This window comes from Carya illinoinensis, chromosome 5 (assembly GCF_018687715.1).
Source record: "Carya illinoinensis cultivar Pawnee chromosome 5, C.illinoinensisPawnee_v1, whole genome shotgun sequence".
Taxonomy (NCBI): Eukaryota; Viridiplantae; Streptophyta; class Magnoliopsida; order Fagales; family Juglandaceae; genus Carya; species Carya illinoinensis.
This window is the reverse complement of record NC_056756.1, coordinates 4509071-4534139: the sequence shown is the minus strand read 5'-3', so window position 1 is coordinate 4534139 and position 25069 is coordinate 4509071. Positions and strand designations below refer to the sequence as shown.

General features: G+C 36.2%; 4 protein-coding genes and 2 long non-coding RNA genes across 7 annotated transcripts; 3 read left to right on the top strand and 3 right to left on the bottom strand.

Moving 5' to 3' along the window:
* The first annotated feature begins 1735 nt into the window (after window positions 1-1735).
* On the top strand, window positions 1736-3171 carry LOC122309087 (pathogenesis-related thaumatin-like protein 3.5). The gene is made up of 3 exons (XM_043122447.1): window positions 1736-1887; window positions 2153-2816; window positions 2941-3171. Exons 1-3 carry the CDS (start codon window positions 1842-1844, stop codon window positions 3077-3079), a joined length of 849 nt encoding a protein of 282 aa, XP_042978381.1. The 5' UTR covers window positions 1736-1841; the 3' UTR covers window positions 3080-3171.
* Window positions 2669-4266, bottom strand: LOC122309090. The gene is made up of 3 exons (XR_006242331.1): window positions 4172-4266; window positions 3936-4069; window positions 2669-2804 (listed from the first exon to the last, which is right to left on the bottom strand). It is a non-coding gene; the product is annotated as an uncharacterized LOC122309090 (long non-coding RNA).
* A 243-nt stretch (window positions 4267-4509) lies between these two features.
* LOC122309089 (probable plastid-lipid-associated protein 4, chloroplastic) lies at window positions 4510-6848 on the top strand. Of its 2 annotated transcripts, XM_043122450.1 has the most exons (6): window positions 4519-4920; window positions 5166-5279; window positions 5723-5818; window positions 6090-6164; window positions 6274-6341; window positions 6430-6848. In XM_043122450.1, exons 1-6 carry the CDS (start codon window positions 4612-4614, stop codon window positions 6500-6502), a joined length of 735 nt encoding a protein of 244 aa, XP_042978384.1. In that variant the 5' UTR covers window positions 4519-4611; the 3' UTR covers window positions 6503-6848. The 2 variants fall into 2 exon arrangements, with proteins under 2 accessions (XP_042978385.1, XP_042978384.1); XM_043122451.1 differs by lacking the exon at window positions 5166-5279 and having other exon boundaries at window positions 4510-4920.
* A 905-nt stretch (window positions 6849-7753) lies between these two features.
* On the bottom strand, window positions 7754-9034 carry LOC122309501 (uncharacterized mitochondrial protein AtMg00810-like). Its single transcript, XM_043123010.1, has 2 exons — window positions 8897-9034; window positions 7754-8773 (listed from the first exon to the last, which is right to left on the bottom strand). The coding sequence occupies exons 1-2, from the start codon at window positions 9032-9034 to the stop codon at window positions 7754-7756; spliced, it is 1158 nt and encodes a 385-aa protein (XP_042978944.1).
* Window positions 9035-18724: 9690 nt separating this feature from the next.
* Window positions 18725-20410, top strand: LOC122311339. The gene is made up of 2 exons (XR_006242764.1): window positions 18725-19564; window positions 19677-20410. It is a non-coding gene; the product is annotated as an uncharacterized LOC122311339 (long non-coding RNA).
* A 518-nt stretch (window positions 20411-20928) lies between these two features.
* LOC122308742 (basic blue protein-like) lies at window positions 20929-21700 on the bottom strand. The gene is made up of 2 exons (XM_043121948.1): window positions 21500-21700; window positions 20929-21385 (listed from the first exon to the last, which is right to left on the bottom strand). The coding sequence occupies exons 1-2, from the start codon at window positions 21687-21689 to the stop codon at window positions 21171-21173; spliced, it is 405 nt and encodes a 134-aa protein (XP_042977882.1). The 5' UTR covers window positions 21690-21700; the 3' UTR covers window positions 20929-21170.
* Between the last annotated feature and the right edge of the window lie 3369 nt (window positions 21701-25069).

Sequence of the window (25069 nt, the reverse complement as noted above, 5' to 3'; positions counted from 1 at the left end):
AATTTAGCATGATCAAGAGCCATTATATATAATAAATAAAGCTTCTAATAGAATGCCGATAATTAGTAGAGCAAGGAAGAGTCATCTATTGTATAAGGAAATGTCTAGTTACAGGCGCCCAGCGTACCACCCGGCACACCATTGTTGACATGTCAAATAAACGGTGCATTTTATTGACAGAGTTGCACAGTATCGTCTTGGAGCAAAAGTGACATTGGTCTTTATCGAATGCGAAATTCATTCTCATTTCCACCAAAATCTCATTCTTCCAATGGCAGACCATTGACATCTCAAGTGCCAAACTAGTCCGATCTCCTCCTCCAGACTTTATCCTCCTTCCCTATGAAGACTGAAACCACTAACCCTAACTCCTCCCAGTCTAATCTCCTCCTCCTCCTCCATCGAAACCCTTACCTTTTTAGTCTTTGTTTTCCTAGCCAACAGTACCAAACCACATTAATCGAGCTGACGATGGAGTTGGGGGTGGCGACATTGCTAGGCCTCCACCGTGCAGCAGGTTGAGAGCACAATCGTGCTTTGTTTCGGTTGAGAAAACAAAGTTGATCCCTTGCATTTTCGTGCGTATATATATGTGGATTTATGGATGAGCTATGGACTTCGATTCAAGGGGAGGAGGAAGGGGTTGGCCAAGGCGACTTCGTGGCAGTGCTCGGTGGGGCTAGAAGCTGACAATGGTGTCGCTAGGAGCTGCTCATAGTGGCTGTGTGTGTGAGAAGTGGCTGTCGATTTTGCAAATAGGGAACTTTTGGGTGCTTGATCCGTGGTTCACATGGGTTGGATACGGTGGTTACGGCAGTGGTTGAGTGGTTTGCAAGGCTAATGTTAGAGGAGAGGGTGGTGATTTTGCGATTCAGGGTGGCTTTTGGCCATGGATTTGGTGCTCGATAATGTGCTCGGTTGATGCGTGGAGGTGATTTCTGGTTCAACATGAGATGAAAATAGAGAAATTGAGAGATAAAAATAGAGAAACTGAGAAAGGAGTTGGTGAGAAGAGATGAAAATAGTGGAGGAGATCCATGGATGAGGTGGTGACAGAAATGAAAATGGCTGAAGCATGTTCTGATTTCATTTCCCTTTTTTTGTGTGTTTTTTTTAAAAATAATTTTGCCTGCCACGTCAACAAATGGTATCCAAAATGGTGCACAACTTGTCTGTACGTGGAAGAACTCATTGTATAATGTATTATAATACGTGAGTGAGTGCATGAGAGATTAGAGAGAATATATTTTTGAAGAGAGGATTCTTCAAGAATCTGAGAGAGAGAAAGGTTGTTCTTGTACGTAATGTCCAAAGCTATACATTTTGATCATGAATGGAAAAGACTCTAGATTGTTCTTGTCGTGGATATAGATCATTAGGATCGAACCACATAATTCTCTTGTGTCTTTGATTTTCTGCATTTACTGTTTTTCTATTTCCTATAAGTTTCTTGGCAATTTTGGCAAGGAATTTTGCTTTGACTAAGAGAAAGGATTACAGAATTGTTTAACAAGCATAGACACTAGGACCTTGTCATCCATTCGGACAACAGGTGAGACCTAAAACATAAACAAATCAGCAAAGAGAGATGATGAAGATAAAAAAAATACTCAGCGTAATGTTAGCTGAGAGGCAAGGTATCATTTGATTTTCTGCTTTGTAAGCAAGGAACCTTTTGGGCTGCTATTACTTGTTGATTCACTCACTCCCTCTCGTATTCTTCCTTTCTCTCTTGCATCTTTATAGGTTCCTCTTCACATAATACCCACAGATAACATTTCACCTATCGTGTCAGTATCGCTAAAGCAAAGAGAGAGAGAGAGAGAGAGAGAGAGCGATCGATGGCTTCTCATCTCAACCTTTTCATCTTCACTATCATTGCATCAGGTGTCATTCCCGCTCCATCATTTTGTTCATATTCTTCGTTTTGTTTGTATGTTTACAATCTATCTTCTCTGTCAGAACTACCTAGCTAGTTAATTCCAACTGTATAGCATGCATGCAATCTTTTTGCTCCATTGTAGGCATTCTCTTTGTCACGGCAAAAAGTAGGTGTGCAAATTTTGGAAGGCATAATATTGCCAACAATGAGCTTACCAACCTGATTTCATTTTTAAAAGCTTACAAAGGTTGTATTCAATTTGTTGGACAGTGATTAAATTGTCCGAAAGCACAAGATCGTTCACCATAGTAAATTACTGCAAGGATACAATATGGCCTGGAATTACACATGGTGAGAACTTCAGCGGCGGTGGTTTTGCACTAAAACCCAGACAGTCTGCTGTCTATACCGCTTCGCCAGGGTGGGGTGGCCGGATATGGGCTCGGACTGGCTGCAATTTCGACAAAAAAGGTAATGGAAAATGCCAAACTGGTAGCTGCGGCACCATCCTCAATTGCACCGCGCCGAGCAGCCCACCCACCTCCATCGCCGAGTTCAACCTTGGACAAATCGATTACTATGATATAAGCCTTGTAGATGGCTTTAATATGCCTATAGTTGTCAAAGCTGTTAATGGTACAGGTAACTGCAGTACTGCTGGCTGTGATGGAGATTTGAGGCAAAACTGCCCGTCGGAGCTCACCCTAAAGGCTGACGGCAAGGTTGTGGCTTGCCGGAGTGCATGTGATGTGTTCAACACTGATGAGTATTGTTGCAGAGGAATGTATGGAAATCCATCCACATGTCTACCTACGAATTATTCCAAGAGTTTCAAACAAGTATGCCCAGCAGCATACAGCTTCGCATATGATGACCCTACCAGCGTTATAACGTGCACTGGAGCTGACTACATAGTTGCTTTCTGCGCATCAAGGTAAGTAAGATCACAATATTTAAAGCAAATGAGAATTTCCAGTAACTTTTACAAGGTATCATGTTTCTCATATTTGCATATCTACCGGTATAATTTTTACAAACTTCTTTGTTGATGATTCTAGGAACCAAACCATATGCTCTTATCATGATAAGCAGCTTGCCTGTAATCAATCAAAGGGCATCAGAGTAATCTCTCATGGATGGTGGGTCCCAATTCTTGCATTAAGCTTCATGTTTGTATCATGGTGGGTCATGCTTTAGCAAATTCTGAACAAAGTTGATCACTCTCCCCACCAAAAAAAAGTCCATCTTTTTTCATTAAGCTGATTAAATCACAAGCATATCTTTTTTCACCCGGTTTGGGGTGCATATTTTTCAGTTTGCGTAATATTCTTTACGCCAAATGGATAGGAAAATGGGCGAAGAGAACATTTGGATGCAACGATTTATGGAAGTAATAGGGTTAGAAAGGAAGGTAAAAACAAAAGCAGCTTGCCTAGCTACCTTTGTCAGGTTCAAATCGTAAATAGCTCCTTAAATAACGTTATCTCTTCCACATGGCATTAAGAAATCTTGTATAGAATGCATGGCAATTTCTCCAGTATGACATTAGAGATTAGAAATTACTAGTGCTCTAGATCATGTTGTCATGTCTAATGAAATGAGAGCAACAACTTCCAGCAAAATGGAACAAGCATAAGGAAGATATAGAGCACTCTGAATTTCCGAATTCAACCAAAATAGAAGTCATGAACAGCTGAACATTCACGCAGAAAAAAAGAAGAAAGGAAAAAAATGGAAAGAATTTCATGAAACTACGTCAGTTTGTAAGTTTATTTTGTGTAATCTCTTTATGTCTGTAGCAGTTCTCAATTAATAATCGGTTTCCTTCTTAGATGCAATCCTTTGCATTCTGATTCATGCAGCAAAGTGAAATCATTAAAAAACTTTATCCTTACCCGGCCTTGCGTTTCTTCCTGGAAGCTTCTTTTATGTTTTAGATCAACAAAAGTAAACAGTCGAAATAATACAGTAAACAGGAACAAAAATAACATCATGTATACCAATTCCTATATATATATGTATATATAAAAGATAAAAATTGAAAAGGTATTACCTTTTCTGTTGTATAGAGCTGGGGATTGTTTCAGGCTACTTTCAGCCGGGTTAGTGAGGATTTTGATAGCATTTATTGGTTACCTCTGCCATTTGAAATTTGAAAGAACTAAACTTGGAGCATATAATCGAGTCCTGAACAAGAGAAAGAACTCGGAATGAGAACAAGGTGGACGGGCAAAAAGAGAGTAAATCCACCCAAAAAAGGGAAAACGTGTATGTATTGGAAAGAGGGACCTTTCTCTGGGAGGCTGGGACCATACGAAGAGTTGAGTGATGGCGAGTTGGGCTCTGTTCCTGGTTTTATTATGTAGCATGGGCGCTCTGTATGGTTGCACGTTGCTGATTTCAGGACCGGATATTGTGAATAAAATATATATCATGCCATCGGAGCCTATTAAAACGAATTAAAAAAAAATCTAATTACCTTAGGTTAATATTTTTTTTTATGATTAATGTGACAAAAATATATTAACACTTGTCACGTTACTAACATTACCTTTTCGAATGAAATAACTACTCTTAACTAAAATTTCAACACTTTTCGGTATGTTCTGCGTTCCTTAAATTACTAGAGCCATGCCATTCAACCGCTTTCTCGACTACCTTGTAGAAAGGAGACCATTTTAGATAGATAAATACGAGCCACTCTTGCTTTATGTACAGGAAAGACATCCATGGCCTTATCTTCTCATGCAGCTTTAGCCCTCACCACCGCTCAATCCTCGACACCTTCAATTCCTAAGTCCCTCTCCTTTCCGCCTCCTCGAACTGCCTTTCGTTTTCCAGTACCAGCCAATCCCAGCACCCACAACCTTTCAAGCACCGCGCACCCTGAGAAATGGAGAGCCAAAATTTCTTTCTTTCCTGCTTTTCTGAAGAAAGGCAAAGATGCCAAGACTCTCAAGGAGGAGCTGCTTGACGCCATTGCGCCCCTGGATCGCGGAGCAGATGCCACTGTCGAAGACCAGCAAACAGTTGATCAGGTTGGACCGAATTCTTTTTCTGCTCTTACCTTTGGTTTGATGATGATCTCTGGGTTCTTCTTTTCTCTGTCAAAAGTTAATGATTTAATAGAATTATCAACATGAACGAAATTTACATGTGATGCTTAAAACGGAAATCGATAGGATTTTACTGGGAAATTGGTATTATATATTTAGTTCATGATATCTTAACGCACTTATGTAAACTAAATTTGTCTGATACTTGGAAACTAATTTTCAAATAGCTTGCTCAAAAACTTGAAGCACTTAACCCAATAAAGGAACCCCTCAAATCTAATTTACTCGATGGCAAATGGGAGCTTATCTACACTACTTCAACATCAATTTTGCAGACCCAGGTGAATTTATTCTCCATCTTCATTGCCATACAATGTCTTCTCTGAGGCTTCAGCAATCTTTTATTACCTCTACACTGCATTCTTATAGAGTTTTTATTTTTATTTACTCTTTGAATTTACTGTGTATTTCTCGTTTTATCAGCATTTCCATACTTGTAATGCCATGCATGATTGTAATGGTTATTTCAAGCAGGTGGAAGGGATCAATTGTTGTACATCTGGATATGGTTCTGCACTCCTTACATTTTGGAGGGCCTATTTAATAATCTGAATTGCTAGAAAAAGGCACTTTGCAGCCTCTTTTTTCTTGGCGAGTCATGCTCTGTATCTTTTATGATAAAATGAACAGAGAAATAAATTATTGCGACTGGACATGTTTGCTTTTTTGACATTTTCATGGTATAAATTGCATTCACTTTTGGAAATTAACATGGTGATCACAGAGACCCAAATTTCTAAGATCGAGTGCAAACTACCAGGCGATCAATTTGGATGTACTTAGGGCCCAGAATATGGAATCTTGGCCATTCTTCAACCAGGTATACTCAATTTATTTTGTCATTGTTCCTAAAAATATGCAATGGGAAGAAGACGTGGAAAGAGATTAATACATAATGATTAGAATTGACTGATATATGTTGCAGTGCAGTCCTCTACATTTCTTTGTTAGGTGAGGTAGTTTAGAAAGACGGACGTTTTAGTAATTTTACGTACTTGGGCTGGTTATGAAGACTTTGGATTCAGAGACTGATGCAAATAGACTTGCTCACCTGCCATATTGTTTATCATGAATGTGCTTTGTATTGGTAGGTGACGGCAGATTTAACACCTCTGAATGCAAAGAAAGTGGCTGTAAAGTTTGATTATTTTAAAATCGGAGGTTTAGTAAGTAATCTCCTTGCCAGTATTTTCTTTCTTTCTTTTTTTATTGAAGGCCACAGTTATATATATAGGAAGAGCAAGGTGCTTACTGATTTTGATTCACATGCAACAGATACCTGTTAAGGCACCTGACAGAGCTCGCGGTGAATTGGAAATCACATACTTGGATGAAGAATTGCGGTACTGAGCCAATAGTGTATAAATTTGAAGAGTATCCGACTCTAGACTACAAGATTCCTTCATTAATCCCCTTTTTTTTCTTTGACAGGGTATCAAGAGGTGACAAAGGAAACTTGTTCATCCTGAAAATGGTGGATCCATCTTACCGAGTTCCTGTTTGATTAGTGTGTAGTTTCTTGGTCACGAAAGAGTGGACCGGATTTTGCAACTGCTGCTGATCTGCTTAAAACACAGTTTTGGTCATATCATTAGCTAGTTTCCTTGTTGTATACTATATATAAAGGATACAGAAAAATGCTCAAGGGCTTGCTGAAATTCCCTGGCATGCTTAGGTTTGGCACACAACGTTACACAAGTTTTGGACAACTCATTTCATATTTGTTTAGGACCCCAAAAGATCCCAAAATGGAAACTTATATGGATCTTCTTGTAATTTAATTCTCATTAGATTGCATTTCACTTTCTGACAGTAATGAATGAAAGAAAATGAGATGAATTTGTTATATATATAGAGGCGGTACAGGATGTACAATTGATAAAGCGTAGAAAGGTGTCCTAGTTGATCTGCACTGGTTCCGGCAAATGCTCCTCGGTGGACCTCAAGGGCTGCCTCTCGCTCCATCACTCACTGCTGTTACTCTACTCTGCAGAATGAGCAGATATTGCCTTGCTTCTCATCACACCACATACATCCACCTGTTGTTTGTCTATATATATATATATATATTTAAGAACATGCTTAAATATTCCACCGTCCAATATTAAAAGAAAACACACATGCATGGCGTCTCATTTCCAGTTCTGGGATGGGCCTTAGCCTCTCCGCCGCTGGGCGGTTGTTTCTGTATCATCTTAGGTGTTGTTGCTCAATTTCTCAGAATTGACAATGATTATATTATCAAAGTTTCAGAGATGAAGGAAAAAACATTCAATTTTATTCTTGTAAATGGCTGTGTATATATATACAAAGAATCCTAACTAACTCTGTCATTAGTAAAAGCAGAAGGTGTGCTCTACAGAGTACTACCATTTTGCAGCATAGTGGATTGCAGGTTCAGCGAGAATAGTACAATCGTGCCACAGAGGGCACATACCAATACTTAGTCTAAGTTATTCCAGAGAATTCCAAAGGTGCATTTGACATGATGAGGCAATTGTGATCTTGGGCTGAGGTGGTAATGCCATTTGTTGAAGCTGTTGAGTTGGTATCGTCTGATGACATATTTTGGGTAGATTTCAACACCCCCCGCAAGATGGAGAGTGGATAGTGAGAACTCCCATCTTGAACAAAAGAGAAGACAATAATGGAGATGGAAATGATTTGGTGAATAAATCAGCCAATTGTGAGGTTGAATGAGTGTAAGTAGTAGAAATGATCCATTCTTAAATTTTGTCACGAATCAAATGACATTCTAATTCAATATGTTTGGTACGTTTGTGAAAAATGGGATTAGCTGCAATGTGCAAAGCAGATTGGCTATAGCAGGTTGTGAGTGCATAACTTTGAGATCACCAAGAAGATATTTGAGCCATACAATCTCACATGAGGTAGCTGCCATTAATCGATATTTAGCTTCAGCAAAGTTTCGAGAAATGGTAGTTTGCTTCTTGGATTTCCATGAAATGAGAGATTGACCAAGAAATACACAATAACCAGTGGTGGATCTTCTTGTATTGGGGCAAGAAGCCCAATTCAAATCACAATATGTAGTGAGATGACGGGAAGAGGATGCAGCGAAAAACAGACCTTGTGTAGGAGAATTCTTGACATATTTTAGCACCTTATATGCTACTTGAAGATGGGGGAGACGAGGGGCTGCCATGTATTGGCTGAGCAAGTGAGTTGAAAAAGTTAAGTCCGGCCTTGTAATGGTCAAATAAAGGAGTTGCCTGTCAAGTAGAGTACCTTCATCTTTTGAGAGCTTGAGATTAGAGTCCATGGGTGTTGTGCTTGGTTTGCAACCAATTAGATCAGAATCATGCAATATATCAAGTGCATATTTATGCTGACAGAGATGAATACCAATGAAATTTCTCGCCACTTCCAAACCTAAGAAATACTTTAGTATGCCGAGATCTTTAATCATGAATTTGGTGAGCACAAAACTCTTGAGGTCTGAAACAGCTTGAGGATCATTAGAGGCCACGACTATGTCATCAACATATACGACTAGTGCAAGGAAAGAATGTCCAGATTGCTTGGTGAAGAGACTATAATTAGCTCTAGATTGAATAAAACCAAAGCTAAGTAAGGATGATGAGAATTTAGCATGCCACTGACGAGAAGCCTGTTTAAGGCCATATAGACTTCTTTTCAGCTTGCACACTTTGTCTTTCCCTTTAACCAAGTATCCTGGAGGGAGTTTCATGTAAACCTCTTCTTCTAATTTTCCATGTAAGAAGGCGTTGTAAACGTCAAATTGATGAAGAACCTAGCCTTTAATAGCAGCAATAGCCAAGAAAGTTTTGATAGTCACGAGTTTGGCAACAGGGGAAAAAGTTTCGTGATAGTCAAGTCCTTCTTGCTGTGTATCTCCTTTGGCAATGACACATGCCTTGTGTCTTTCAATGGTGCCATCCGCATGGTATTTTATTTTGTAAACCCACTTGGATCCAATAGAAGTTTTTCCTTGAGGGAGAGTAATAATGTCCCAAGTATTGTTTAATTCAAGAGCAGCAATTTCACTGTCCATTGCTTTGCGCCACTCAAAGGATTGGACAACTTGTTTATATGATGTTGGTTCAGATTGTTTAATGATGGAAGCAGAAAAAATGGCATGTTGGGCTGATAATGTTTCATGTGGAATGACAGATGATAAGGGATGTGGATGAGTAATATGTGAAGTACCTTCGTCTTGGGAGCAAATTAGTGAAGGGGAATACCCACCAGCTTGTTGACAGTAGTAATCTTGCAGGTAAAGGGGTTGTTTCTTGGGTCTTTCAGCTCGTCGAGGAGCTGTTTGGTGTGTTTGGAAAATGTGAGAAGGGGAAGAGGTGGGTATAGGTGATTGAGGAAGGGATGATTAAGGTGGGGAAGTGATATCTGGTGGAGGAATAGATTCTAAACCGTGAGGAATGATTTCTGGTTGATGAATTGGTGAAGGAGTATTTGGTGGATGAATAGAGTCTAAGCCGAGGGGATTGATTTCTGGTTGGTGAGCTGAGGAGGTAATATCTATTGAAGGTGTACTGTTGAGGCCAAGAGTAATAGGGGGATTGTGGATGGAAATGTTAGTCTTGTATGGGAAAACTTGTTCATAGAAACTAACATCACAAGAGTTAAAAACATATTTGGTTTGTAAATCCAACAATTTATAATCTTTTACTCCAAATTGGTACCCAAGAAGGATGCATTTTCTGGCACGGGGGTCAAACTTTTGGCAATGAGTTATCAAAAATGAGGCATAGCATAGGTAGTCAAAGATTTTTAGGTGGCTATATGGTGGTTTTACTTTGAATAGAAGTTGGTATGGTGTTTGATTTTGGAGATTGGGAGAAGGGGTTCGATTAATTAGATAGGTGGTAGTCATAGCACAATTGTTCCAATAGGGAATGGGAATGCCAGATTGAAAACGTAATGCTCGAGCAATATTCAATATATGTTGGTGTTTGCGTTCTACAATCCTGTTTTGTTGGAGACTTTCAACGCAACTTTTCTTATGGATTATACCTTTTTCCGTGTGAAAATTTTTCATGGCAAATTCCACACCATTGACTGACTGAATGGTTTTGACTTTTGTTTGAAACTGTGTTTCTACAAGGGAGCAAAAAGATTGAAGGAATGGTCGAGTTTGTGATTTGTTTTTCATTAAATAAAGCCATGTTGATCTTGTGAAGTCATCAACGATTGTAAGAAAGTATTTGGATCCATCCTAGGCCATATGAGAACAAGGTCCCCCCATATGTCATAATGGATTATATCAAAAGGTTGTTGTGCTCATGTTTGACTAATGGGAAATGGTAAGCAGTGCTGCTTTGATTAATGACAAGTATCACAAGGAGAAATTTCATTCATGAATTTTTGATTGGATATGTGACGCCCTCAAATTCCGTTTGGGATCGGACGAACATTTGAAGCGTCGAGACATGCAACACAAGGTTACCTGCTCCCGTTCATGACATATAAGATGCAATGTTCCTAACATGCATCTAACATTATGCAATATTCGCAGCAGATAATTTTTTTCTTTAGCAATACTATGCACCAAATTGAAAATATCTCAAATGCTTAAAACATACTTCATACATAAAGACCCATTGAATAGATCACAACACTAGTCCAAAATGGTTATGATCCAAAAAGTACTAAAGATGCAACTCCATTGTACAAGTAGTAATTTACGTTAACTACTATATTAACATTGACGTCGCACCGTCGCTTAGTCAACTGTGTCTAGTTGATCAGGTCCTGTAACAAGATCTACCATTCGGGGGGAATGGTAGTTGGGACTACCAAAGTGAGATTTGATTACAAATCTCAGTAAGTTAACAAAAAACTTCTACACAAGCTAATGATGCATGCATTACAGTAAAAGCATAAATGCATAATCAAATTCATAAGTAATTAAAGCATAACTTGGCGTACAACATAGCATAATTGACATAACTTAAATTGAAACATGAACTGAACTTGACTTGACATGAATTTGATCTGAAACTTGACTTAACATGAAAAATACATACTCCACAGTTGTTGTGGCCCCATGTATTCTACGTGTAAATACATACTCCACAGTTGTTGTGACCCCATGTATTCTACACAAACTTGACTTAACATGAAAAATACATACTCCACAGTTGTTGTGGCCCCATGTATTCTACGTGTAAATACATACTCCACATTTGTTGTGGCCCCATGTATTCTACGGAAACTTATTCTTTAACTACTTAAATACATACTCCACAGTTGTTGTGGCCTCATGTATTTTACGTGTCACAATTGCTGTGTCTCACGTAGTGTATGCGTCACAATTGCTGTGACCCCATACATAAGTAATCAAGATGAAACGTGACTAGAATACGAAATGACTGAAACCCTGACGTAACATAACGTGACTTGAATATAACTTGAAATACATGACCAACTTGAGATAGAAATATTTCGTAACATTGCATAACATATAATAGACAACATATTTAACATGACATACTTCCAACAATGAATATTACATGACTTGACATACATGTAATAGATGACATATTTAGCATGACGTACTTGTAAGGTACAGTAATACATGACAGAATATATTATGTAACAGATAAAAATTGACGACAGAATAAATTCTGTATAATAGACAATTACGTGATAACTTGGCATGGCATGACATATATGATAACACACATACATACACTATAGTTCCTTTACTTAGCACACATACACAGTAGACTGCTAGTAAGTTAAAAACTAACTTACCTCGATATCCGCATTTCTTATAAAACTTCAAGTGCGACCATGAGGAACTGTAATTAGTGATTCTAAAAGTTAGAATTAAATCACTAATAATTTGAAATATGGAAAATACTAACTTAAAGAGTAAAATTTTAATTTTAATCTCTACATGTGGGAAAATGACCGTTTTACCCATAACTTAAGGATTTTGCATACTAACTCCAAAAATTTCCAAAATTTACATTCCTCATATAAATTTTGGCCTAAACTTAAATATCAAGTCAGAAAAATTTAAAACAAAACACAACTATGAAGAACACACTATGGCCGAAACATCCATAGGCCATTTCCCTTTATTTTTGTTGCAATTCCTTCCAACTTCAAAACTCATGCTTAAACCAAAATTTTGCAACAAACATCTTCCAATCCTAAGTTCAAAACCATACTTAAAACATCCATTTAGAAAAAGCTAATAATTAACACCAAACTTTTTTGTAAAAAGAACCAAGCACTTGAATCACAAGTTTTGACCTTAAATCAAAACATCTCCAAGAATTTCAAAAATCAAATCTTACTTCTAACATATTCATAATATCATCCTAACATCAACCATGCTTTAAATCATCAAACTAAAGACACCAAAATCACAAAATAACACTTGAAGTTTTTTGATTTTACACTTAGTCCAAAAACAGAAACTTTTTCCTCAACTAGTTTTGATAAATCTCTTGATCTATAACTTATAAATATATGATCTTCAAACCAAACCATCACATGGTTTAAAAAGATGTCCTAAAATATATATAAGCTTCTAATTCAAGATCACATTGTTAGAAATTAATTAAAACATAAATTTAGCCAAGAATATCCACACTTTGGCTTATCTGAATATCTCTTTGTATAAAATTTCATATCTTTGAAACTAACATCAAATATCTTCAAAATAATAATATAACATGTATATAAGATGTTTAGGATCCTCCAATAAAATTATCAAAGTCATTGGAATAGGTTTAGACCACCAAAGAGTTAAACTTTCTCAAAGCAGAAACTGTTTTTCCTCTTCCAGTTTCTAAGTTTCTAAATCTAAGAAAATATTTCATCAAAATATTTAATCATGCAAAAATCCTCAACCAATAATCATATACACATGTTAACAATACTCCATAAAACTTTCGGACCAATATCTATCCATTAGCTTGGTCAAAAACTCCAAACTATAACATATTCTCCAGTTTATCTCCTAGAATGACCTTTCTATAGTTTATATAATATTTGACTGACCAAATGATCTTCAAATGGGACAAATAAGATATTCACGTAAACTAGATTAAAAAAAGAACAACTTATATGAAGGAGACTTTATGATAAAATACTTACAAAACCTTTGAAATGGGTATGCAAAAGACCTCCTAAAAACTGTCCGAGAGAGAGTGTTTGATATTCTTTCAATGGAAAGTGTAAATGAAGATAATTTTGTGGGGAGAGGTGGCTGGAGATATTTATGGATGAGATATGGAAGAGATGAGGCTGGAGTTGAGAGTTGAGAGTTGAGTGTAGTTTTCTCCTACCCAAAATATCTATAAAAGATTATCTCATAATATTCTATCCAATAGTATCTACAAAAAATCAACTTAAGATATTTTTATCTAATAATATCTATAAAAATCAACTCAAAATATTTTTACCCAATAATATTCATGAAAATTACCTCAAGATATTTCTTTTTATCCAATAATATCTACAGTTTTGAACAGACGTTTTGTCCGAAAATATGAAAAAATGTTATTGCGCCATAAGACTTTAAATAACCCTCCGAGTCTAATGGCACAAATCATAATACATTTTGACACTTCTAACTATCTCCAATAATCAAAAACACACTTCTGATACCATAGTAAATAATAACACTAACTATATAGTTAGACAAAAACCTATACGATTAATGGATTCGTGAAAACTTATGGGGTTTTCACGAGGTTCCTAAAGTTAATAGAAATTTCATAATTGAATTTCTAGCGGGCTGTTATAGGATAAGTCTTTTTTTAATAATAAAAGGCGGGAATCAGGGGGATGTCCCATTCTACAATGTCATAATATGTGCTCAGAATGAGGGTTAGAGATAGAATTAAAATGGAAAGGTAAATTAGAGGAGGTGGCAGCAAGAGCTTGAGCAGGTATTACTATCAACCGTAAATGGTATAAGCCATTGTGAGCCTCACCCTTCCCAATCGTGCTCCAAGTGAAAAGGTCCTGCACAAAACACTCGTTGGTGAAAAATATGAAACAACAATTGATGTCTTGAGTTAACTTTATGACTGAAAGGAGATTAAAAGTAAATGAAGGGATGTAGAGGACATTTTTCAGAATAATGTTAGGGGTGAGTTGAACCATGCCCCTATGAGCGACATGTGCTTGGTTACCATTTGGTAATTTAACATGGAAAGAAATTTTGGTTGGTTCTGAGGTGTAAAGGGAGGTGCAACAGATCATGGAATTTTTTAAGGTAAAGAAGATGAATTAAAAGTCGAGAGATATAACGGAATACCAGATATGGCTGAAGATGATGGATGAATAGATACTTGATTAGCCGAAGGTGTTGGGGTCTGAGATTGCAACAAAGCAAGTAGATTGTGATATTACTCTTGAGTTAAAACATGCTTTGGACCATTAGTGATTTGCTCTTGGCCAAATATGCTAATTTGGTTAGCAAATGAATTTGTGAGCTTGGTCCTATTGTGAAGCTTGTGGCCTGGCGGGTAGCCATGTAGCTTGTAGCACCTGTCAACAATGTGTCCAGCAAGATTATGGTGAATGCAGATAGGTTTTTCCAAATTAGGATTGGCTTTAAAACATTTTTCCAAAGAGTGTCTTGAAATTTTGCAATGAGTGCAAAAAGGTTTGTCTCTTTTTGGAAAATCAGACTGTCTTGTGGGGTCTTTGTTATAGGTAAAATAGTTTCTGGTTGCAAAGGCAAGTGAATCAGAAGGGATGGGAGGATTGGAAAGCTATTTATGCTTTTCTTCTTGCTGGACAAGGGCATCACTTAAACTTGGTGGTGGTTTAAGTAAAATAATTTGGACCTTGATGTTAGTGAAAGAATCATGAAGTCTGATGAGAAACTTCATCATCCAATCACATTGCTGGTTGGCAATGATAGTTTGCATAGCAACACAAGTGCAAGTTGGTATGGTTTCAAAATTGACGAGTTCATCAAGCAAGCTCTTCAATTTTGAAAAATAAAGGCTAACTAAGTCATCTCCTTGAGAGAGAGCATTGATAGATTGTTTCAACTCATAGAGCCAAGAACTATTGTTTTGTGCAAAACGTTGTTCTAACTCAAGCCAAAGAGCGAGAGCAGTTTCAACATACACAACATTGTTCTTGATTTCCAAGGACATAGCATTTTGTAGCCAAGTTACAACCATGTCATTGCATTGAAGTCATGGTTCTAACAAGGTATTGGATTCAGATGGCTGAGAGAGAGTTCCATCGATGAACCATAGTTTCTTCTTGATAAGCAGAGATTCGCGAATGGTGCGAGCCCAAGAGTGATAATTATCAGCAGTCAAAAGATGATTTATGAGTATTGTGCCAGGGCCATCGTTGGGATTAAGAAAAAAGGGACTAGAAAGGTCTTTGGGGTTAATAGGTTCTGGTTCCACCATTTTACTTCTCTGATACCATATCAGAGTTTCTGGTTTTACCATTTTACTTCTCTAATACCATATCAGAGTTTCAGAGATGAAGGAAAAACCATTCAATTTTATTCTAGTAAATGGTTGTGTATATATATACAAAGAATCCTAACTAACTCTATCATTAGTGCAAGCAGATGGTGTGCTCTGCAGAGCACTACCATTTTGTAGCAGAGTGGATTGGAGGTTCAGCTAGAATAGTACAATCATGCCACAAAGGGCACGTACCAATACTTAGTCTAAGTTATTCCTGATGATTCCAAAGGTGCATCTGACGTGGTGAGGTAATTGTGATCTTGGGATGAGGTGGTGATTCCTTTTGTTGAAGCTTCTGAGTTGGTATCGTCTGGTGGCATATTTTGGACATATTTCAACATATATAACGTACGGTTCCCAATTTCTCATGATCATGTCTTGTTTTAAAAGGGGGGCTTATGGACAATCATGATTCATTATTCATGGCACAATATGTAGTACTGATGGTGTCTTGCATGCTGCCAAGTTGAGTCTTTGACCTTTATATAATGATCTACATGATTTTGTTGTAAACAATGGTCATTGGATTCATTTACGCGAGCTGCTAGAAACTAATTACTAGCGTTAGTTGGATTAATGATAATAAGATATCAGATTGCAATTTGTGATTTTAATTATTTTGTTGATTATGGTTAAATGTAGAATTATAAGTAATACTAGATATAATCAATAGGGTCATGTGTAAATTCTACACATTCCATTAAAAAAAAAAAATTGGATCTCACTCGAAAAACATCTTAAATCTACGTGAAAATATATTTTTCCGATGGATTCTACTTTTTCAAATAAAGTAATGTGCCGAGCATGCATACCAAGAACTATATTTAATATTTTTGTTTTAACTAGAAAGTAAATATTTACCTTATCAAAACTACTACAGACACGAAATGACTATATAAAATAAACTCACAAACTGATGTGGTTTCATAAAAATCGGTTAGATGATTTATTTTGTAATAAAAATAACTTTATAATCTACTTAATTATCATATCAAATTACGTCAGATTGTAATTTTATTTTTGTATAATCTGTTTATGATTAAAGTATTTTTTTCACTCTATATATATATATATATATATATATACAGATCGGATTTGGGTACTTGAGTTTTAAAAGATTTTAATGATCTGCATTGTAAAGCTGATCTATGAGTGTGCCAATTACTTAATTAATTAATTAATTTCATATATTAATAATCAATTTGTGCTCAAATTCGAATCCCGAGCAGTGATATTCTTTAATTAATTTGCATATATAGGCTGTATGTTGATCTCCGGGATGCATGCATGTTAATTCGCGACAACCTTAATAATTCATTCCAGATGATGCTCGATCGCGTAAATCATTTTGTCCACGGTCTCTTTTATCATGTATTTAATATATAAAAAGCTAAGCATGGTTTAGAAAAACCTTTTTATTTATAAATCTTTACTCATAGTGCTATATATGAGGCTTTTAATCGATCAAGACACTCATCATCTTATAATTTCGCTCCCGGGGGGCCGGCCCCCTTTAATTCACTTCTTCATCCCGGCCGTACGTACGTACCTACGTACGTACTTCAGCTGGCCATGCGTAATTAATTATTGGGATCTCAGATTATAAATATATATATATAATCCTCTTAATTGGAGCCGCACCTTAATAAGACTAGTCTCACGTTATTTGATACTTATTTGGTAAGAAGCATGAGAGAGTACTGTCCCCAGGATTATTAGTTATTTTGGATAGAGAACTTTGCTACAACTACAAATAAATTTTATAAATATAAACTAATTAATTTATGTCACTATATATATATATATAAATAAATCATTTATGACGAGATATTTGTAACGAGAATAAATTTATTTTAATAAGAAATAGTTGTTTTAGTAAGAAATAATTAAGTATTGGTATCAAATAATTAATTTTTTTGTAATGTATAATTTTATGTAATTCATTATATCTATTTTATAATAAAAATAATTTTTTAATATTTTTACGTATTACATAAGTCATTACGTCAGCTTCAGAGTTTATATTTTTTGTGAAATCCTTGATACAGTCTTGTCAATAAATTATTTTCTATTGGATACTCTCTTGTCAATATATATATATATATATTTTTTTTGGTACAAATATTTAGATTTCATAACATGCGTCGCATCTTCTTGAAACCTATCGTGGTCAATCTAGCTGATCGTTACCTAATTACTTGGAAATATGTTCCATGAAAGGACGAAGAGAAATTCTTTGGATGCATAGTTATGGTGCGTACGTACGTAGTAGCACTGTTGGTAATAATGCAACGCGTGTCCAAAAACACTTGGTGCTATAAACTTTCTAGCTATATATAATATATATAATAATTATACATATAGTCATAAAGTATATAAATATCATATAGTCGTTTTAAAAAATAGTGAGATTTATTATTAAAAAATTAATTTTCTTCTCACATAAATCTTATATTTATTTACTTCTTTTAAAATAATTATATAGTACATTTATCACTGTAAATTTTATTTCTCATAATTATATAGGATGATGGCATGCACTATTCCGCCATGTGCTACAGCACATTTTGAAAGGAATATTAACATATATCCTCGATCTTCTAGATTAGTAAATGCCTAATTAATTTCGAGAAAAAAGTGGGCACGACACAGATGATGCATGCTGTCGTACGTTAGACGTTTGACAATCTCATTGCTAAAAATAATGATCTCGATTAAGGTTTTCCTACACAACCTTCCAACATCCCACATTTTTTTAATTTTTTAATATTTTTTTTGAATTTATTCTTTTTAAATTAATTTAATTATTTTATTTATTATATATATATATTAAATATTTGATAAAAGATAAAATAATAAAAATTAAAAAAAAAATGGGGTGTTGGGGTGTTCGGAGGTTGTGAAGATTTTTTCATACATATATATATATATATATATTTATATGGTGTATGGTATATAGCTAACTAGCAAGACTTATGATATTCTATAACGTATTAATTCATGAAATCGATAAATATTCCATTTTGTTGCGTAATCGATCCAAACTCATGCGCATGCATGCTTGCCATTGAAAAATCAGTGTAAATGGTACTTAGAACGAAGAAGCCAGTTGACAAAGGAATTCGATCTGAGTGGGAGACAAAGACAGCCCATTTGAATCGTCCTTTATTGGCTGCAAGTCAAAAAGCATGTAGCTACAAATTAAGCATATATACTGGAACCAGTACATGACCTCCATAGTCAAACAAAGCTCTTCTCTCTCTCTCTCTCTCTATATATATATATGTGTGTGTGAGAGAGAGAGAAAGAGGATAGATATACACACATGAAATACATACGCACCCTGCAAAGGAAGCTTAGTGCCATAATATGCATGTGGGCTGGAAATTCCGCTTTCCAGAGTTGAACCTTAAGGATTCTTGGGTCGTCACTGAGGGAACAAAAGGGCACTCTTGTCACAAAGCTGTAACAATAAAAGCATGTATCATACATATGAAAAATCCGGAAACGCCCACACATATCCCAACAGGTCGTACAACACCATGCACGCTCATGCACCCGCTTTCTACAAAAAGCCAATCCTAATTCAAAAGGCACTACACAAATCTGTTCTTCATTCTTTGCCTCAGACTTCTGCTATCCCGGATCTCTCCCTCCTCTCTCTCTCTCTCTCTGAAATCTCTCTAGGGTTTCTCAGGGGCCTTGTTGCAGAGCCAATTTGGCATTCTGTCCACCTCCATGAAATGTTCTTGTTAGTTAACTAGTTTGATTTTCAGCTTTTGGAGGCGGCCAGCATGTCAAATTGGTTCTGTAAATTTCTCTCTGAGAAACCATATAAGAGCCAAAAGCTCTTGATGAAAATCTTTCTGCTTAATAGCTCTACTTAATGTCTGTCGTATTTTCTGATCTGGCCAGAAAAAGTCTTTTTCACTCGTATTCTTTTTTCACTAATTTGTTCATGTTTGTTTACTTTATATGTGTGCATGCATAGTTGAGACAAAGATGAGCTCTTTCATTGTCTTGGGTTCAGGCAAATTAGAAATTTCGGTGGTTTTACATATATAGATACAGTCACAAGTCTTATCTACGCATGCGCGCAGGTAATTTTTAAAGCAGCAAATTTTTTCCAAGCTCCATTGGCTTTAATTACTTGTTCTGTCGGTTGACCTCTCTTAGTGTATTCTGATTTTTGTTCTTTCGGCCACTTTGCAGGTTACAGGTTAATGCATACTCACCATTCTTTAGCTCATGCGGAAGTACTAAATTTGTATCCATTCAAATTAGGCCAAATCACTTGTTGGATAAGCCGTTTAATTTTAATGGCCGCTATGCTTCAAATACGATCGACCATCAACCATATATAGCTAGGGTGGTTTCATATTGGTACGTATTATATATCCATAATATGAGTTCGATCATATGATGATCATCAGTAGCGGCACACACAAAACTCGAAACATGCAACTCGGTTATAAGACTGCATCATAATAGCTAGCCGATATATATATATATATATATAAAGAACACATGATATATGTATGTTCTTTAATTAGTCTTTACACATATGAGTCTATTTTAAACCGAAGCAGCAGATCAGCTGCATTAATATATATGGCTTACCTCAAGCGATGAACTACCTATCAACTTGAGCGATTTCATATTGCAATAACTACATGAGCTTGAGCAGACGTTGTTTCTTAATGTGAGTTCAAGAAAGATGGATGCCCTATATAATGCGTCAAACTTTTTTTTGGAAAGACCAGAGGGAGTTTTCTTCAATTCTGAGCAGGGAAGAAGTGAATTCGTCTGGCAGCAGTCTGGATTTTTGTGAACTTTGACCCGTAACTTGTTAAATATATTAATGTTTTGTCATTGCATTGATGTAAGTCAACCATGTACATGAAATTGAAAAAGCAGCCAAACATGTTTCATGTAAAGTTTCTCTATCCGTTATGTCTTTTGAACCTTTTTCTTGGTATGTAATGATGGTGTGATCGCAACTGTTTCATCTTTAAAGCCCCCTTGATTATTACGGTGAACGCGTGCTCGGCTGCTATTGGCTCTGAGACACTTTGGTTTGCTGTTGAGCATTGGATACCAAGAAGCATTATGCTCGGAAATGGTGATTGAGTCTGCCATTTTGGATGGTAACGTCGTTGTTGGAGGTTTAAATGATTTACGTACACATCTGATCCCCCAACAAATTCAAGTGCGCGCACTTGCATTAATATTACCATGCATTATGGCCACCACCACCACCACCTCTAACAACTACTATTACTAGCTACACACAAGCTGGTAAAGCGTGCTACGACTACAAAAGTCAATCTGATAATTGGTCAGATTACAATATTGTTCCGTAGAGAGAGAGAGAGAGAGAGAGAGAGATATGAGTAGTACTACTATTGCCTTCCATGATGTTGAGGGGTCACACTTTTATGCCTTTAGAAGGTTGAAAAATAGGTTAAAAGGTTAAAAACAAATCACTTTTTATCAACATTCGAGGCACACAACACATACAATATTCCACTCAAATTCTAATATTACTTAGTTCAAGACAGCAGTAAAGAGTTATCATAATCAAATACATTTGTATAAGTTCTTGAAAACTTAAAGCAAAACGATCGATCGAATAGCATGCATGCATATCTGGCTATGTCAGACCCACGCCGTATGTACGTACGTATATATAGATGTGGTTCCTGATCAAGCAGTAATATTTATAGCCAGCTTCATTCCGGATGCACAGTTTTGAGGATAGGAGCTGATGAAAAATGTTATTCCTTGTTCAAGCTTGATCTCATCATATCCTGTCTGATACCATCCGGCGAGAACCTCTGGGACAGTGCATGAATCATAATCATGTTGATCATGATCTCGGACAACCACCACATCGTGTTTGGCCCGATCATACATAAACACTATATATAAACAAACACAAATTAATATTAATCACTCCTACCAACAAAAATTTTCGTACAATACCTATATATATATCAACAAAAACTTTCGTACAATACGGCCTACGTACGTACCAAGTATATCGCCGGCCTTGAAGCTCTTCCCATCAGGCCAGTCACTGACGCCAAAGGTCCAACCTCTGTCATCGCCGACCATGTAGGTCGTCTCTGCTTGCTGAGTCGTTCTGCAGCAAAAAAACATGCACAGCACTAATGTTGTGCCAAGGATGAAAGGAATTTTTGTTTGGGCCATTCTGTCCAACATATTCTCCCGATCTCCTCTGCAATATGAAGATATTAATTACTTGGGACGATTAAATAGATGCATGACCCCAACAAACAACGTCGAAAAGCCAACAAATAACATGAGCTTAGCCTATAATTGAGCAGGAGAGTCATCAACAACTCATTGTACGTTTCTGAGATGATAGTGATCATAAGTCATGGGTTTAGGTTATAAATCCAGCTTTCAGTTTCGGCAAGAGAATAAAATAATTGTTTTTAATGAATATATTAATTAAGATTCTTAGATTATAGAAAAAGTAATTAATAATACAGATACCTACCTCTAATATTTGGCAAACTACTGCAACTTCTAGCTATTTTAGACTTTAGTCAACAAGAATACAATCTTCAGTCAAAGGTAGTATTTGACACATTAAGCAAATAAAAAGAGCATTGGGTTCTTTTTTTATCGAAGTATTTGGGCTGGCCTATACTCAACAACCGTGAAGCCCGCCTAGTTGGAAATTACTTGAAATTAATTTTTGAAAATGGGTCGAATTTGATATTTGAAACGATCTGAAAGAAAAAGCTCAACATATTTCAGGCCCATCTAATGTGATTCACTCGGCCAAGTCGAGTCACCGACTCGATCTGCTGTAGCCTGTATCGACCCAACCATTATTAATTAATTTCTTGAAGCTCCGATTGTCGCTGCAAACATGCAGGGTCTTCATATTTTCATAAACTTTTAACCAAAAAAATTAACACAAACAAGCGATTTAGAGACGTACCCAAAGCAGCTTTGAAGGGAATAATAGAGGCGAGGCTTAAACTGGCAGTACTGACGTCGTTGGTGGCGATGGAGGTCAGCCAGCAGAGGCGGAATTTTACTTTAGAAAACACAAAGATAGTGCAGTCTCACACAAAAAAGATCTAACATGGGCAGGCAGAAAGCTCTTACTCATGATGATATCTCATTTTCTGCAAGTTTCATGGGTCGTAGCTATTTGAAGTGTTAGAGCAGTGTAAAAGAATATGGGAAATTCTTCATGGGATTAATTCCCGGAATTACACTTCCCTTTTAAAGTTAAATTTTCTTCTTTTTCATCTAATCCATTTTCTTTGTCCTAGACTCCTAGTTCATCGAATCTTTCATTTATTCTCTCTCTCTTTCTCTCCTTTTATTTTTATTTTTATTTTTTATTCTTAGGTAGCAACAGAACGGTGGAAATTTGTATCATAATTGCAGAACCGTATTCTTTATAAATGGTAGGAAATATTTTGGTTCTCTAGATTTCGGGTCATCGGGTCACTGCTGCACCGATTACACAGAACAGAGGAAGATAAAGCAAGAGAAATAAAAAGACGAATTGAGAATTCTATGACAAATTTTGTAGCAAATAACTTGTATGATTCTGACTCTATTGTTAGCAAATTCCAAATAAAAATTAAGGAGAACAAAATAAATTATTAGTAGCTAATCGCAAAGGTCAGCATCGTCGTGCCCACCAGCTGAAGATGCAAAGATATTAGGATAACTGGCACTCTTCTCGACTCCGAAGACTTATTAATGAGAGGTTTGGGGGTAGAGATTAAGGGTGGGTTTGGGTGTTGAGAAGTGTTGAGGAGAATTGTGAATAGTAATAAAAAGTAGGTGAAAAGTAATAATAAAGTAATGAATAGTAATAAAAAGTAGGTAAAAAGTAATGAATAGTAGTAAAAGTAGGTATAAAGTAATAATAAAGTAATGAATAGTAGTGAGAAGAGTTGAGAAGTGTTGAAGATACTTCAACACCCAAACACAGCCTAAAATTTTGAATTTGAAAGAAGAGTTTAAAATATTATATTTTGTATTATTATTGTTGTTTTAGAATTTAAAAAAATTATATTGTGATTTTAAAAAATTAAATTATTTATTATATTTTATATAAAAATTTAAAAAAATTATAATAAGAGAAGAAAATTCTCGTATCCGTGACCTACCCTCAAACTCAGTTCTAAAAACTCTGAAATGTTGCGAGCTTCGAGTAAATGCTTGGTACTTGTAGATGTCAGCATCTTTCACACTCCTGGAGAACTTCAACGATTACTCAAAGTGAGAGACCTGGATTTCCGTCATTTTATCTTCAGAATCCTCTTTCACAGCATCAGTTTTGCTTTTCTTCTCCCTCTCAATTTTCTTCTGAATGTGTTCTCTAGTAGCATATTTGCAAGCTCTTCGACATATTTCTGTGATATCAGCCCCACTAAAGCCTTGGGTAAGCTGGGAAAGTGCTGCCAAGTCGACATCTTTTGATACGGGCGATTTTCTCAAGCAGGCTTTGAAAAATTGTAGTCGTGATCTCTTATCTGGTAGAGGGGTATAGATCAATTGATCAAGGCGACCTGGCCTCAGAAGAGCTGGGTCAATTATATCAGGCCATTTGGTAGAGCCCAGATAATGAAGACGGTTTTCTTGGATGATAATGCAACCATTTCAGTGAAGAGCTGCGTCAGAACCCTGTCAGCAGCACCATTGGCTGTGGGATTTTGAATAAATTCAAGATCATCAATATTTCTTATCAAATCCATAAAGAAAGTTAACAAGAAACATACCTCCAATTGTTTGTGATAGATTTTTCATGAAACTTTAGAATTCCTGCAAAAGAGAAGAGAAGTTTGTTCCTATGGAACAATACTACTCCCTACCCTTTATGTTTGTATATATCTCTTCGTGTCCTGAGCCCCCTTATTTGTCAAAGAGAAGAGAAAGAGCCAGCAAAACACACATAGAACTCAATGTGCTAGTTCTATTTAAGTGGGATGAGAGTATGGGTCTCCATGTGTCTATAAAAATTATTCATTCCATTATGGGCCCAATGATTAAATTATAATGTTAGTCCATTATAAATAAATACAACAATCTACTACTTGGACAACATTATAGTTAATCACAATATAAACACAAACAAGCATCTCAAAACCCAAAGCCTTAGTCAAAATGTACTTTCAAGTACAAGCTAGTGAATGATACATTGATAGGGCATACAACAAATGACCAATAATTGCAATCACGTAACTCAGGCCAATGAGATACAAGTGCATTATTGAAATAATAAAAAGAGTGACAAACACCTGTTTCTATAAGAAACCCCTGAGACAAATTTGAATGTCTTTAAAGTAATAGGCCTTGTCCAAAATGCAGTTGCAGCACCTAGTCTAGTAACTATATCGACAGGATATATGACACCAAATTTATACTCACAACCACCTGACTCAAATATAGACTAAAATAAATTATCTCTGATAGGTAATAAGCTTTGTCCACAATGCTCGTGACTCAGACACGAGACTAATCAATATGTCTCAATACATAAAATATGTCATGTCCAAAATGTGCGTGACTCAGGCATGAGATCAAACATAATATCTCCTTACATT